Raw genomic sequence first — 15,796 nt, forward strand, 5'->3', positions numbered from 1 at the left:
AAGGATTCACTCCATCTATCCTATCTATACCTGACATATACTTCCCTCTTTTTCTTAACCAAGCCCTCAATTTCTTTACCGCACCAATCAACCACACTGCCCTGTGACCCAACATTTCAACTCCCCCTCTCACTCTGCTGAGGACATGGAGGTCCTGGGCCTCCTTCACCACCACTCCGTCACCACCAGATGCCTGGAGGAAGAACACCTCATCTTCCGCCTGGGAACACTTCAAGCCTAGGACATCAATGTGGACTTCAACAGTTTCCTCATTTCCCCTTCCCCCACCTCACCCCAGTTCCAAACTTCCAGCTCAGCACTGTCCCCATGACTTGTCCTACCTGCCTATCTTCTTTTCCACCTATCCACTCCACCGTTCCCCCCCCCCCCCCACACCCGGCCTATCACCTTCATCCCCTCCCCCACTCACCTATTATACTCTATGCTACTTTCTCCCCATCCCCACCCTCCTCTCACTTATCTCTCCACCCTTCAGGCTCTCTGCCTGTATTCCTGATGAAGGGCTTTTGCCTGAAATGTCGATTTTACTGCTCTCGGATGCTTCCTGAACTGCTGTGCTCTTCCAGCACCACTAATCCAGAATCTGGTTTCCAGCATCTGCAGTCATTGTTTTTACCTCAATTTCTTTTGTCATCCAGCATTCCCTATATCTACCAGCCTTTCCTTTCACCCTAACAGGAATATACTTTCTCTGGATTCTCATTATCTCATTTCTGAAGGCTTCCCATTTACCAGCCATCCCTTTACCTGCGAACATCTGTCCCCAATCAGCTTTTCAAAGTTCTTGCCTGATACCGTCAAAATTGGCCTTTCTCCAATTTAGAACTTCAACTTTTGATCTGGTCTATCCTCTTCCATCACTATTTTAAATCTAATAGAATTATGGTGGCTGGCCCCAAAGTGCTCCCCCACTGACACCTCAGTCACCTGCCCTGCCTTATTTCCCAAGAGTAGGTCAGGTTTTGCACCTTCTCTAGTGGATACATCCACATACTGAATCAGAAAATTGTTCTTGTACACACTTAACAAATTCCTCTCCATCTAAACCCTTAACACTATGGCAGTCCCAGTCTATGTTTGAAAAGTTAAAATCCCTGACCATAACCACCCTATTATCCTTACAGATAGCTGAGATCTCCTTACAAGTTTGTTTCTCAAATTCCCTCTGACTATTAGGGGGTCTATAATACAATCCCAATAAGGTGATCATTCCTTTCTTATTTCTCACTTCCACCCAAATAACCTCCCTGGATGTATTTCCAGGAATATCTTCCCTCAGCACAACCGTAATGCTTTCCCTTATCAAAAACACCACTCCACCTCCTCTCTTGCCTCCCTTTCTATCCTTCCTGTAGCATTTGTATCTTGTAACATTAAGCTGCCAGTCCTGCCCATCCCTGAGCCATGTTTCTGTAATTGCAATGACAATTTATGACTAAATTAATGCCTTATGCTAAAGAAATATCGATTTAATGCTGATTTGACAATATCTTTAATGATTTAAGCTTTTATTGCTTTCCACACGATACAAGTTACATTCCAGTGTAGGTAGATTAAAAAGCAATTTTGAAATGTTGCAAATTCTTGATGAGATTGTACACTTCATTATTTTTTTCATCATTGGATTACTATTTCGTGAGAAGGGAATAGGACTCCAATTTATAGAACATAGAACATAGAATAGTACAGCACAGTACAGGCCCTTTGGCCCACGATGTTGTACCAAGCATTAATCTTAACCTAAGATCAACCCAACCTACACGCCCCTCAATTTACTGCCATCCATGTGCTTGTCCAGCAGCCGCTTAAGTGCCCCAAATGTCTCTGACTCCACTCCCACTGCTGGCAGTGCATTCAACGCACCCACCACTCTCTGTGTAATGAACCTACCTCTGACATCTCCCCTGTACCTTTCTCCAATCACCTTATAATTATGACCCCTCGTGATAGCTATTTCTGCCCTGGGGAAAAGTCTCTGGCTATCTACTCTGCTTATGTCTCTCATTACCTTGTACACCTCTATCAAGTCACCTCTCTTCCTTCTTCTCTCCAGTGTGAATAACCCTAGCTCACCCAACCTCTCTTCATAAGACAAGCCCTCCAATCCAGGCAGCATTCTGGTAAATCTGCTCTGCACCATCTCTGCACCTACAATGAGGTGACTGCAACTGGTAACAATATTCCAAGTGTGGTCAAACCAGTGTTTTATGGAGCTGCAGCAAAACCTCGTGGCTCTTAAACTCAATTTCCCTGTTAATGAAAGCCAAAACACCATATACCTTCTTAACAACCCAATCAACTTGGGTGGCAACTTTGAAAGATCTTTGTACATGGACCCCCAAGATCCCGCAGTTCCTCCACACTGCCAAGAATCCTGTTTAGTCCTGTGCATTTAAATTCATCCTTCCAAAATGGTCACCAAATTCCAGGTAGAATACTTTCCAACCACTACCACTTGCTGTCTTCTTTCGGCCAGCCAATTCTGTATGCAGACAGACAAATTTCCCTGTATCCCTTACCTCCTATCTTTCTGAATGAACCTACTGTGGGGAACCTTATCAAATACCTAAATGATATCCATATATGTCACATCCACTGCTCAACCTTGGTCAACTTTTCAAAAATTCATTTGTGGGACTTGGGCGTTGCTGGCTGACCAGCATTGATAGCCCATTCCTATTTGCCCTTGAGAAGGTGGTGAGCTGCCTTCTTGAATTGCTGTAGTCTACTTGCAGTGAGTTGACCCCAATGCCGGTAGGGAGAGAATTCCAGGTTTTTGACCCAATGACTGTGACACAACAACAGTGTATTTCCAAGTCAGTGTAGTGAGTGGCTTGAAGGGGAACAGGCAGGTGATAGTACTCCCAAGTACCTGCTGTCCTTCTAGATGGAAGTGGTCATGTGTTCGAAAGATGCTATCTAAGGATCTTTGGTGAATTTCTGCAGTGCATCTTTTAGATAGTGCACACTGCTGCTACTGAGTGTCAGAGGGATTGAATGTTTGTAGATGTGGTGCCAATCAAATGGGTTGCTTCATCCTGGATGGTGTCAAGCTTCTTGAATGTTGTTGAAGCTGCACCCATCCAGGCAAGTGGGGAATATTCCATCACACTCCTGATTTATGTTTGTCGATAGTTGATAGACTTTGGGGTGTCATGAGGTGAGTTACTTGCCCCAGCATCCCTGGTCTCTGACCTGTTCTGGTCACCACCATGTGGTGAGTCCAGTTGAGTTTCTGTTCAGTGGTAACCCATAGGATATTAATAGTGGGTGATTCGATGATGGTAATACCATTAAATGTCAAGGTGCAGTGGTTAGAATGTTTCCTATTGGTCTTAGTCATTGTCTGGCATTTGTATGGTGTGAATGTTAGTTGCCACTTGTCAGCCCAAGCCTTAATATTGTCCAGGTCTTGTTGCGTTTGAGCACGGACTGCTTCAGTATCTGAGGAGTCATGAATGGTGTTGAACACTGTGCAATCATCGGTGAACATCCACACTTCTGACCTTATGACAGAGGAAAGGTGATAGTTGAAGCAACTGAAGATTGTTGGACCTAGGACACTACCCTGAGGGATTTCTGCAGAGATGTCCTGGAGCTGAGATGACTGACCCTCCACATCCGCAGCTATCTTCCTTTGTGCCAGGTATTACTCTAACCAATGGAGTGTTTTCCCTCTGAAACCCATTGATTCCAGTTTTGCCAGGGCTCCTTGATGCCATACTCAGGTAAATGCAGCCTTGATGACAAGGACTGTCACTTTCACCTCACCTCTGGAATTTAGCACTTTGTCCATGTTTGAACCAAGGCTGTAATGAGATCAGGAGCTGAGTGACCCTGGCAAAACCCAAACTGGGTGTCACTGAGCAGCTTATTGCTGAGCAGGTCTGCTTGATAGCACTGTTGATGACCCCTTCTATCACTTTACTGTTGATGGAGAGTAGATTGATTAGGTGATAATTGGCTATATTGGATCTGTCCTGCCTTTTGTGTACAAGACATACCTGGGCAGTTTTCCACATTGTCGGATGGATGCTAGTGTTGTAACTGTACTAGAAGAGCTTGGCTAGTGGAGTGGCAAGTTCTGGAGCACACATCTTCAGTACAATTGCTGGGATGTTATCAGGGCTCATTACCTCCAGCCATTTCTTGATATCACATGGAGTGAATCGAATTGGCTGGAGGCTGGTTTCTGAGATGCTGGAGACCACTGGTGGAGCACAAGATGAATCATCCACTCCGCATTTCTTACTGAAGATTGATGCGGATGCATCAGCCTTATCTTTTGCACTCATTGAGGATGGCGATATTTGTGGAGCCTCCTCCTCCAGTGAAATGTTTAATTGTCCGCCATCATTCATGACTGGATGTGGAAGGACTGCAGAGCTTAGTTCTAATCCATTTGTTGGGGGATCACTTAGCTCTGTCTATCACTTGCTGTCTGGCATGCAAGTATTCCTGTTTGGTAGCTTCACCAGGTTGACACTCATTTTTAGGTGTATCTGATGCTGCTCCTGACATGCCCTCCTGCACTCTCCATTGAACCTGGGTTGATTCCCTGGCTTGATGGCAATGGTTGAGTCGGGATATGCCGGGTTATGAGATTGCAAATTGTGTTGGAATGTAGTTCTGCTGCACTTGATGGCCCACAGCACCTTATGGATGCCCAGTCTTGAGCTGCTGGATTATGTCAAAGTCTGTCGCATTTAGCATGGTGATAGTGCCACACAACACAATGGAGGTTGTTCTCAATGTGAAGGTGGGACTTCATCTCCACAAGGACAGTGCAGTGGTCACTTTTACCTGTACTGTCATGGAGAGATGCTTCTCTAGCCAGCAGATTAGTAAGGATGAGGTCAAGTATGTTGTTTCCCTTTTGTTGATTCCTTCCTCACCTGCCAGAGGCCCAGTCTAGCAGTTACATCCTTTAGGACCCGACCAGCTCGATTAGTAATGCTGCTGCCAAGCCACTCTTAGTGATGAACATTGAAATCCTTCACCCAGTGTACATTTTGCGCCCCTACCGCCCTCAGTACTTCCTCCAAGTGTTGTTCAAAATGGAGGAGTATTGATTCATCAGCCGAAGGAGGACGGTATGTGGTAACCAGTAAGAGGTTTCCTTGCCCATGTTTAACCTGAAGCCATGAGACTTCATGGAGTCTAGAGTTGATATCAAAGACTCCCAGGGCAACTCCCTCCCAACTGTATACCACTGCGCCACCACCTCTGTTGGATCTGTCCTGTCGGTGGGACAGGAGATATCCAGGGATGGTAATGGTGGTGTTTAGGGTGTTATCTGTAAGGTATGATTCCGTAAGAATGTGTATATCAGACTATTGCTTGACTACTCTGTGAGATAGCTTTCCCAATTTTGAAACTAGTGCCCAGATGTTGGTAAGGAGGACTTTGCATGGTCGACATGGCTGTTTGTGTTTTTGCCGTTGCCTTTTCCGGTTCCAAGGTCGATGCCAGCTGGTCCATCCAGTTTCATTTCTTTGTTGTGACTTTCTAGTGAACTAAGTATTTGGCTTGCAAGGCCATTTCAGAGGGCAGTTGAGAGTCAACCACATTGCAATGGCTCCGGAATCACATGTAGGCCAGACCAGGTAAAGATGGCAGATTTCATTCCCAAGGACATCTGAACCAGATGGGTTTTTCTGACAATTGACAATGTTTGTCTCGTCATGTCCTCAAAGAACTCAATAAGCTTAATGAGGCATGACCTTACCCTCACAAAGCCATGCTGACTATCTTTAATCAAATTATGTTTTCAAAATAGTCATAAATCCTATCTCTCAGAATCCTTTCCAGTACCTTGTTTACTACAGACATAAGACTGACTGGTCTGTAATTCATAGGAATTTCCCTATTCCCTTTCTTGAACAGAGGAACAACATTTGTCTTCCTCCAATCAGCCGATATTATTCCCGTGGAGAGTGAGGATACAAAGATCATCGCCAGAGGCACAGCAATCTCATTCCTCACTTCCGTAATAACCTGGTCCAGCCCTGGGGATTTATCTATCTTGATGCTTCCCATAATTTCCAGCATATCCACTTCTTAGTATCAATCTGTTCAAGCCTATTAACCTGGTCCATGGTGTTCTCACTATCAACAAGATCCATCTCTCTAGTGAATACTGATGCAAAAACCTCATTTAGGACCTTCCCTATCTCTTCAGACTCCAGGCACAAGTTCCCTCCATTATTCTACCCTCTCTCTGATCATTCTCTTATTCCTCATGTATGTGCAGAATGTCTTTGGGTTTTCCCTAATCCTTCCCGCCAAGACTTTTTCCTGCCCCCTCCTAGGTCTTCTCAGTCCATTTTTGAGTTCTTTCCAATGTACCCTGCAATCCTTTAAAACTGTGCCAGATCCTTACTTCCTCAGCCTTAAGTAAGCTTCCTTCTTCCTCTTGACAAGAAGCTCCTCTGCTCTTGTCATCCAAGGCTCCTTCACCTTACCATTCCTTGCCTGTCTCAGTAGAACAAAGCTATCAAAACTCACAAGAAGTGCTCCTTAAACAGCCACCACATTTTTGTTATGCATTTCCTGTAGAACAGTTGTTCCCAATTTATACTCCACAGCTCCTATCAAATCACAGTATAATTTCTCATCCCCCAATTAAATATCTTCCCATACTGTCTGTTCCTATCTCTCACCATGGCTATGGTAAAGATGAGGCAGTTGTGGTCACTGTCACTGAAATGCTCTCCCATCAAGAGATCTGACACCTGGTCTGGCTCGTTGCCTAGCGCTAAATCCAATATGACCTCCCCTCTAGTTGGCCTATCTACATATTGAGCCAGGAATCCCTCCTGGACACACCTGACAAAATCGGTTCAACCAGACCACCTGCACTAAGGAAGTTCCAATCAATATTGTGGAAGTTGAAGTCACCCTTAATAACAACTCAGTTGCATCTGCACCTTTCCAAGATCTGCTGTTCAATCTGTTTCTCCATCTGTCAGTAAATGAGTTCTTCAAGTGTCATTGTTTGCCTTTTTACTTCTATTGCTAAAATGTTTACACATATGCATCATAATTCAGCTATCATACATTTTGTGCTTTTTTTTGACAAGTGAATTGGGAAAGTTTAATTTTGTTCCTCTGTATGACCAGGTACAACTGAAGAATTTATAACACCAATGTTCGACTTCTACAGAAGTATGGGAGAAATGAATGTGACAGATACTGAATATGCCTTACTTTCTGCAACCACAATTCTTTTCTCAGGTAAAAAAAATCATAACTTATGGCATTAATTTAATTTAATTAGGGAAATCCAACCCAATCATGTACATATTTTGTTTGAGATTGGCTCCAGGGAAGGAAAGCTGAAATTGTCTGGGAACTGATCTGTTGTTTAAAGGAATTTGCATGCACGATGGGCAGAATTTTCAATGAATAGTCTGATATACTTGTGAAATTTTAGTAGAAAAGTTTACTTCTCAGTTAATTTAGTTCGAAGTCGATGTTACGATATGGAGACAGGCAACTGAAGCAAAAGTCTTTCTACTGTTGTATTTGCAACATGGTAAAATTAAAATCTTCAAAGATCCTCAAAATTGACCCCAATGGTTCCGAACCAAACTTCTGAATAACCAATCTCACGCTTTGTGAACAATCAATTCTACACATTGATCCCTATGTTAAATATAAGACTTCGAAATTTATTAACAATATAGTAACATACAAGAGCAAAATTAAATAACAAAGTGATCTGATTGTCTATGCCATAAACCCAAAAATCTTTATTTTCAGCCCTTAACACAGTTAAGGGATAAATAGAAGTAAATAACAAAACTGGCCAGATTATTTAAGTGGCTTTCATGTTTTGTTGTTTCACAATAATAGAAAATGGCTTCTTGGTTGATTCTCTGAAAATGTCATTGGGTCACTTTTTTAGTTCACTCAGACAAAGGTAGTAATACTTAAAACATAATTTTCTATTCCCTAAGCTTCCAAGAGCTGCTTATAAGAGGTTAGGCAGGGAGCTTTCAAATCTTCATGCCAGACTCTTTCTCACAGAAACCACCATTCAAAAGCCAATTCCAACCTGAGGCACACCCTGAATGACTAACCATCTGCCCCATGAGATCCCAATTACATTCAACATCTGCCATCTGTTTGAGTATTAGTCCTCTCCCATACTTGCTGGAACCGATGCCCAGGTATTACCCTTGTTAGTAGCCAACTTCTGCTATCTGTCTAACGTGATGCACTGGTGATGAAGCATCTCCAGAACGTTTTGATCAGAAACCAACCTACAATTAACGTCCAGACCTGTCCTCACAAATAAACAAAAGTTTGTTTAGTCTGTTTTTCTTTTAACATTAACTCTTATTGACATTCCAAGAGTTATCTTTAGCTCAATTCCAAACCAAATTTATAAGAGTCAGGATGAAGAGCCTATGCCTGAAATATCTACTCTCCTGCTCCTCGGACACTGCTTGTCTGGCTGTACTTTTCCAGCACCACACTTCTTGACTTTGATCTCCAGCATCTGCGGTCCTCACTTTCTCCAAATTTATAAAAGAGTAAAGTAAAACTAATGAAAAATCAGTGAAGGCTCTAACATGTATAACAATAATTTATATTTATATAGCATATTTAATGGTAATCACACTTTGCATCAGACGTATTGCTGTTTCTTGTTGGTATAGCCCCAGACCATTAAACTGTTGAGAATTTGATAGTAGATGATAAATATCCTCAAGAATGGAAACATTTTGGAAATTAAAACTGCAGTGGTGGGGTACAACACAGATTCTGAAGCTAGGTTAAGTTATAATGTTATAGCTCTTCAGGGAGAGTTTTCCTTTCTATCATACTGAACTTGAGAGAAAAACAAATCACACATTACTGGGAATATTCAACAGGTAAGTTAGCATCTTTTGAAAGAAAAACTGATGGTGAGATCATACCTTATTCAAAACCAATCCACTTACACTGAGTTATCAGGCCTTATAGAGAGTTAACATTTCAGGTTGATAATATTTCATCATTTATGGAAGAAGCTAGAGACCTAACAGTACTTAAACAGGTACAAATACAGGGAATGACGATTGAAAGATAGTGTCAGAAAAGGGGAGAAAATAATAAAAGAGCAGGTCTGTATTAGAGTGTAAAACAGTATTAATTAAATGATTAAAAAAACAACGGTTTGTAACAAAATGGATGAAATAGGACAAGTAGAAATCTGTGATCCTAGAGGAGATATTTAAGGCAAAGCAGATTTATTACAGCATCTGTTCTCTAAACTTTTAGGAGCAGTCGTCATAAGTCATTGAATTAAATGTCAGGCTGAATTTCAGGCAGGGTGTGACTATTGGGCCCTTAGTTAGCTCATCATGGTTCTTCTGTCCTGAGAAGAGAAGAAATTCTGCTTCTAAGAACAGGTGACTCATTATCAGGACTACAAACAGTCCTTACACTGAGTAACCAGGATGCAGACTGGGTTTGATAGGCTAGGTTGAAAAGAGGAAACATGAGGAGAAAGAATTAACTTGGAAGGGCCTTCTAACTAATGTAACCAGAAGGCAGTAAAGTGAATAATCAAAAAGATAAGAAAGCTTAATTGTGGACATGAAAAGGTTTCATTCCACCTTCCTTTACCTTAATGAACACAAAAATGCACATAAACTAATGATATGATATTCAATTACTCTCATATCAAATTCAGAAGTGCATCTTAAGATACAAATTTTGAAAGTACTATCTTGTCTAAAGTGTTCCTTAGCCAACAAATGAACTTCAATCAAGATAGTTTGTGAATATTTTGATAAAGGAAATTACCAAAATTTGTAACTCTCACTGCTTTATCATGTACTTATGTGTGCTCTGGCACAAAGCATACTATCTACAATCCAATGACATTTCAGTTATTAATTCTACTACAAATTATTCAATAATTTAAATTAAGCAATTCAATTAACATAATTAAGTAGATAATACATCACAGAAGTCCCTGTCATTATTAAAAAATCAAATTATTTCATAGCTTTAATTAATAAAAATAGACTTGTGTGGCTATATGGTTTGCCAATAGGAAGCAGTAAATATGAAACAGCCAAGAATCATGGTAAGCCAGCTGCATTTATAAGTGGTTAAAAAGCAAAAGGCCACTGTGTGGCATGGGTATGCATTCAATAACTGCTTCAAATGAAGTAAGAAGATATAGGCAATCAGGGTAATAACAATTATAATTTTGAATGGCTTTGCTTTCATTAATGATAGAAAAATGAAGGCACACATTGGAATCCACAAAAAATGGATTTTATTTTATCTGCTCTTTGGAATTTTCAACATTTGTGGTCCACTTACTTGAACACTTCCATTGGAATATTGCTACTACAAGGGGTTAGATTTTTGTACTTACTGAATGATTGATCAACACTGGGAAAAAGTGAGGACTGCAGATGCTGGAGATCAGAGTCAAAAAGTGTGGGTCAAAAACTTTTTGACTCTGGTTGGTCAACATTACCTAGTTAGAGTGCAGGAAGAAGGTTTGTATACCACTAATAGAATTTGGCATCACTTAATTGCAGGAAAAAATTCCTACCTAATTATATTTTTGATGCTATATACAGGCAAGACTTAATATTTTGGCTGAAAGTTAAAAATCAACCCCATGTACTTTAATATTTGTAATTCAATTATACCAAATTTGGTTGATCACTTTTCTTTTGTTGATCTGCAGATCGACCCTATGTAAAGAATAAACTACATGTAGAAAAGTTACAGGAGCCTCTTTTGGAGATTTTATACAAGTATTCAAAGATCCATCATCCGGAAAGTCCACAGCGCTTTGCTCGGTTGTTGGGTCGTCTTACTCAACTTAGAACCCTTAACCACAACCATTCAGAGGTACTGATGTCATGGAAGACAAAGGATCAGAAACTCACACCCTTGCTGTGTGAAATTTGGGATGTACAGTGAGGATCACCATAGAATCTGATAAATGTTTTCGGACTGGTCAGCTCAACTGCAAGTCAGGCTTTTTTTGTAAAGTCCAAAACCACAGAAAATGATTTACGTAAAATACAATTTAATTTCATCAGTCTGCAGCTACCAAGTCAGAATATGTCAAAGGCAAATCAATTGTCATGGTAGTAATTACAGTAACTGAAACTTTTGTTTTTATATTCATCTTTGGTTTATTATTTGACCAACAGCTTTTATTTGGTTTCTCACAGACCATTTGGTCATTATATTTTATTTTATAAAGTACTTGCTCTCAATGAATGTGAGACTGACTACCAGTAATTAAGTCATTTTGTAATTCACATTCCTGAAATAAGACCAGGCTCAAATTTCATCCTGAGTTGGGTGCACTCAGCTTAGAATCTTCCTGACTTTATGAACATAACTTGGGAGAAATTACATTGAACTGCTAGAAGCTTGCTCAGGTAGAGGGCTTGTGCACTGGAGTTGGGTCTTGCCACTCCTTTGAACAGTATGGTGGAAGTCAGGAGTCTGCTGAAGTGGGTTATTTAATAATAACAGTAATTCTCTATCTCTCGTCAATCACACATGCCCCCTGAGACTAAATCATGCAACCTCAAGTACACCATCTCCCCATTACCCTTATTCCCTCAAAGCCAAGTAATGTCTCTCTAAGAAGCGATCGTAATCTCTTACAGTCCCTGTGTCAACTGAGTGCCAACACATGTCTCCTCACCCACCCTCCTCCATTGTTCAGTCTTAGACTATCCATGACAACTCACTCAGTATCTATCATAACAGTGCTCAGGAACCATGCTGAAATGAAATAAATAATGCTTTAAGTATTTATAGAGACTTCACTGTCTTAAAGTTGTTGGTACTCATTACAAGAAATCCATCCAATACATTTAAAGTTCTTCAAGTACTCAATCCCTTATTGTACTATTTATATTCATAGCCCCTATCAAAACAGTGAATCCCTGTATGATCACATGGAGCTGTCATTCAAAATGTGAACCTACAAAAATCATATTATAAATATGACAGGTTGTTGAAGTCATAAAGCTGTACTAATACGATAATGATAACCCTTAGCCTTATGGCAACAAACAGCCATTGATATTGAAAGCACCAAATCTTCTGAACTTAGAGTCACAGCAGGCTTTTGTTTTCAAATTTTATACAGTAGGGGATTTAAATAAATTGAAAAATTGTCAGTTCCAAAGACTTTTTCCACCTTTCACGCACATTCGCATCTACTCTTAATAATCATTAGTCACACATTTTACGCTATAAATTCCTCTCGAGCAAAATTAGGCCTCTTTGAACTCGGCATTGAATTCAAATAAGCCTGCTGGACTTGAGTTTCCTATATGTGTGAATCACAATCTGACCCTTTTGCCCTGGCAAAAATAACATTTGTCAGGAATAGGGGCTTGATTTTCATTTTGGCTGAGGCATAAATTTTCCATGAAAATTCAGGCTCAGGAATTTGCTGGGAAAATTGAAGATGAAAACCAGCTGGAAAAGCAACTTTTTAAAATTTATTTTAGCCAAATGTACCAAATTCCTAAATGATCTGTTTTTAATTTTGACATGAATTTTCATAAAATACTACAAAATATAGGAGATTACAACATCACCAAACTGCATTTCAAATTGTTTCAATTATCTGTGAATGTTTGCAGAAGAGAATGCAAAATCTCTTGAAATGTTAGACATTAAGAACATTCAATAAAATGTCATGTTATACAGTACTTGTGAATTTTAATTTAAAACAATGGAACAGTTAATAGAACTTATTATAAGTGAGGACCTTTAATGGCTTTCATTTAGGGGATCATTAACAATATGACATTTTCATAAGACAATATTAAAATAATATCTTTATTTACAACCATTCCCCATCGACTCCAGACACCATTCAGACTGTCTCAATTTGGACCTGCTAGTCCTGGTGAAAGGTCCTGATCCGAAACGTCAACTCCTCTCTTCCTCTGATGCTGCTTGACCTGCTATGCTTTTTCCAGCTCCATTCTTTTCCACTTCAACTTTATGTTGTAAGACAAACTAAATGAATAGTTAGACATGACACTACAATGTGGGCTATAATTGTCATTAGATTCTAGTGCTTTCTGCACATTTCAAATCTATATTTAATAATTGCATTGCGACACCTGTAATGGATAACCAAATCTGATACATAATGGAAAAATTCATTTTATAAATATTAGTAAAATATACAACATGACAAGTACTTGATAGACATTGATCCTACGTAAATGTCTGTAACTACCTGACTGCTTAAAAGTCTCTCACGTCATCATGATACAGTAACACTTGGTGATGCTATGATTATTCATTGACTAAAATCAATCTTAATGTAATCAGGATATATTACTGGATATTCTGGCCTCAAAATTAACACCTCTGTTTGACAATATGTCTGACTTTCTACATTGGGGATCACAAGCACAAAACCTATGTTTCATATCACTCCATGCACAAGGCCCTGGATTGCTTATATATTTGCTTGTTGAATTATTGAAAATAAATGACTGAAGTCTCAAAATTCAATTATATGTTGTCTGATGTATTAGCTTACAGGTATAACTTTGCTATGTGGTAATGTGCAACAATATACTAATATTTCCTGTTAACCATAATATTACACAAACGTCAAGTGGAATTGGTTCATTGTACATAGTTGTGAATTTAGGGAAAGCTCTTCTCATGGAATTTGTAGCAGATGGGAAAGTATGGAGCAAATTCCTTATATAGACAATGGAGTATAATGCAGAGAAATATTGGCCTAGATCTTCCAGTCTCAGAATAATTGGAGACCAGGCATGTATATCGCAAAAGATGTGTTTCAGGATCTCTCAGAAATTCTAACCCACTGACTATGAAGCTATCTCTTGGGAAGTTTAAACGTCTAATAGGTGATTATCTAGTGAAAAAGAGCATATTGCTGTGTTAGGGTTGGAGGACTTCAGAGTGTTTTGATTTACATATCCTTATAGATAGCCAAAAATGCTTGAGGATTATCATAGAATCTCTAGGTTCATCTACTAGTTAACTATAAAGCTAACCTCTAATCACTCACATTGATTCCCTGTTCGCTAACATTGACCCTGTCTGAACACTCAATCTGACTTCCAATAGCTACTCCCTCAATATTCAATCCCAAGCTCGTCATATGCATGCTCCCAGCACCTGCCCTTATCACAACAATTGATGCATCACACAACCTGACTCCCAACCAGTGACACCCTTACCTGATATGACAACCTTTCATCCATTTCATTTCCACATATATACACACTATCTTCTTACTTGGCACTACCTCTATACTCTTACCTTCTACACTTATCTATATCCCTTCATCCAACAAACACCTTACTCCTTTACCTATCTGGCAACATATCACTTCACCAACACTACTTACTAACTTACCCTCCCACCCATTCACATTACGCACTTACTTTCATTCAGTAACTTTTAAAGAGGCTCTGGGACCTTGAAACTGTTTTTATTTACCAGAATATGGCAACTATTGCCATAAGAATAGGGCATAGCTTCTGAAATGCTGCTTGCAACAAGCTTTCTTGGACTGTATTGATTGGGAAGTATCCTGCATTAAAGTCTAGGAAGTTAAGGACATAACCTATTGTCTACTGTGCATCAAAAATAAGAGTTTGGAATATTTGAGCTATTAAAAAAATAGAAGAAAAGGATTGGAAAAAACCAAACAATACCTCAAAGCTCAAAAAATTGAACCCATGCAATATGTTGGCACTCAGAGTAAAATCCTACTGCATGAAAATTACTCTATTTTTTTTTCTTGATAGATTATTCTAAATTCTCAATGCTTTTAGAGACAATTTCGAACATAGAGATAGTTCATCATATTATATGAACAGTCAGCACAAGTTAATTATGTGTTTTACCTGTAAAGGAATACTGAAAAGGAGAAGGCAAGTAAGTATAAGGGAAGTAAAAGAATCAAAGAAATCACAGCCACTCAGCAGGCCATCAAGCATGAGTCAAGACATCAGCTTTTCTGTACTATTAAAGGTGCTTGGATTGTTTCTCAGAATAAAGCTCCAAGCAGTTGTCATTATGCTGTTATAGTCCTTTCATTGGTCTTCACTGAGGTAATAAAAATTGATCAGGATTATTTCTCAGGTTAATGAGGAAGCATATACCAGAAGTCCTGAGCTGAATCAATAGATTCTATACACCACATAGGAAATTTTTTTTAAAATAGTGTTGTCAAAGTTTGAAGATTATAAACACATAAGGGGGCAGCACAGTGACTCAGTGGTTAGCACTGCTGCCACACAGTGCCAGGGACCAGGGTTCAATTCTAGCACTGGGCAATTGTCTGTGTGGAGTTTGCACATTCTCCCAGTTGCCTGCGTGAGTTTCCTCCCACAGTCCAAAGATGTGCAGATTAGGTAAACTAGTCACGCTAAATTGCCCATAGTGTTCAGGGATGTGTAGGTTAGGTGCATTAGTAAGGGGAAATGTAGAGTAATAGGGGAGGAGAATGAGTCTGGGTGGGTTACTCTTCAGAGGATTGGTGCAGACTTCTTGGGCCAAATGGTCTGTTTCTACACTGTATGGGATTCTATGATAGGGCTAGATCTAGGCTCAGTCTAATGGTGAAGGTTCATCATATACTGTTACTATTATCATTTGGAACCTTGTGTCCAAGTTAAATGTAACCATGTTTACATTGAAGTTTATGTTGCATTGCTATTGAACCTATATTATGAAGGGGAGATGCAATTTTATTTAATTTTTGAGTTCTGTGAATACTGCA

The 15,796-nt window shown here is 39.6% G+C and overlaps 1 protein-coding gene across 3 annotated transcripts in view; it reads left to right on the forward strand.

Moving 5' to 3' along the window:
* Positions 1-13,540, forward strand: part of LOC140467213 (bile acid receptor-like) — a 156,546-nt gene extending 143,006 nt beyond the window's left edge. For all 3 annotated transcript variants that reach the window (XM_072563431.1, XM_072563432.1, XM_072563433.1), the window contains 2 exons: positions 7,144-7,257; positions 10,724-13,540. In XM_072563431.1, coding sequence (XP_072419532.1) covers positions 7,144-7,257; positions 10,724-10,962 — 353 coding nt within the window. In that variant the 3' untranslated portion in view covers positions 10,963-13,540. The remainder of the gene's footprint in view (positions 1-7,143; positions 7,258-10,723) is intronic.
* Positions 13,541-15,796: the final 2,256 nt, after the last annotated feature.

The sequence above is a fragment of the Chiloscyllium punctatum genome, chromosome 45 (genome assembly GCF_047496795.1).
Source record: "Chiloscyllium punctatum isolate Juve2018m chromosome 45, sChiPun1.3, whole genome shotgun sequence".
Taxonomy (NCBI): Eukaryota; Metazoa; Chordata; class Chondrichthyes; order Orectolobiformes; family Hemiscylliidae; genus Chiloscyllium; species Chiloscyllium punctatum.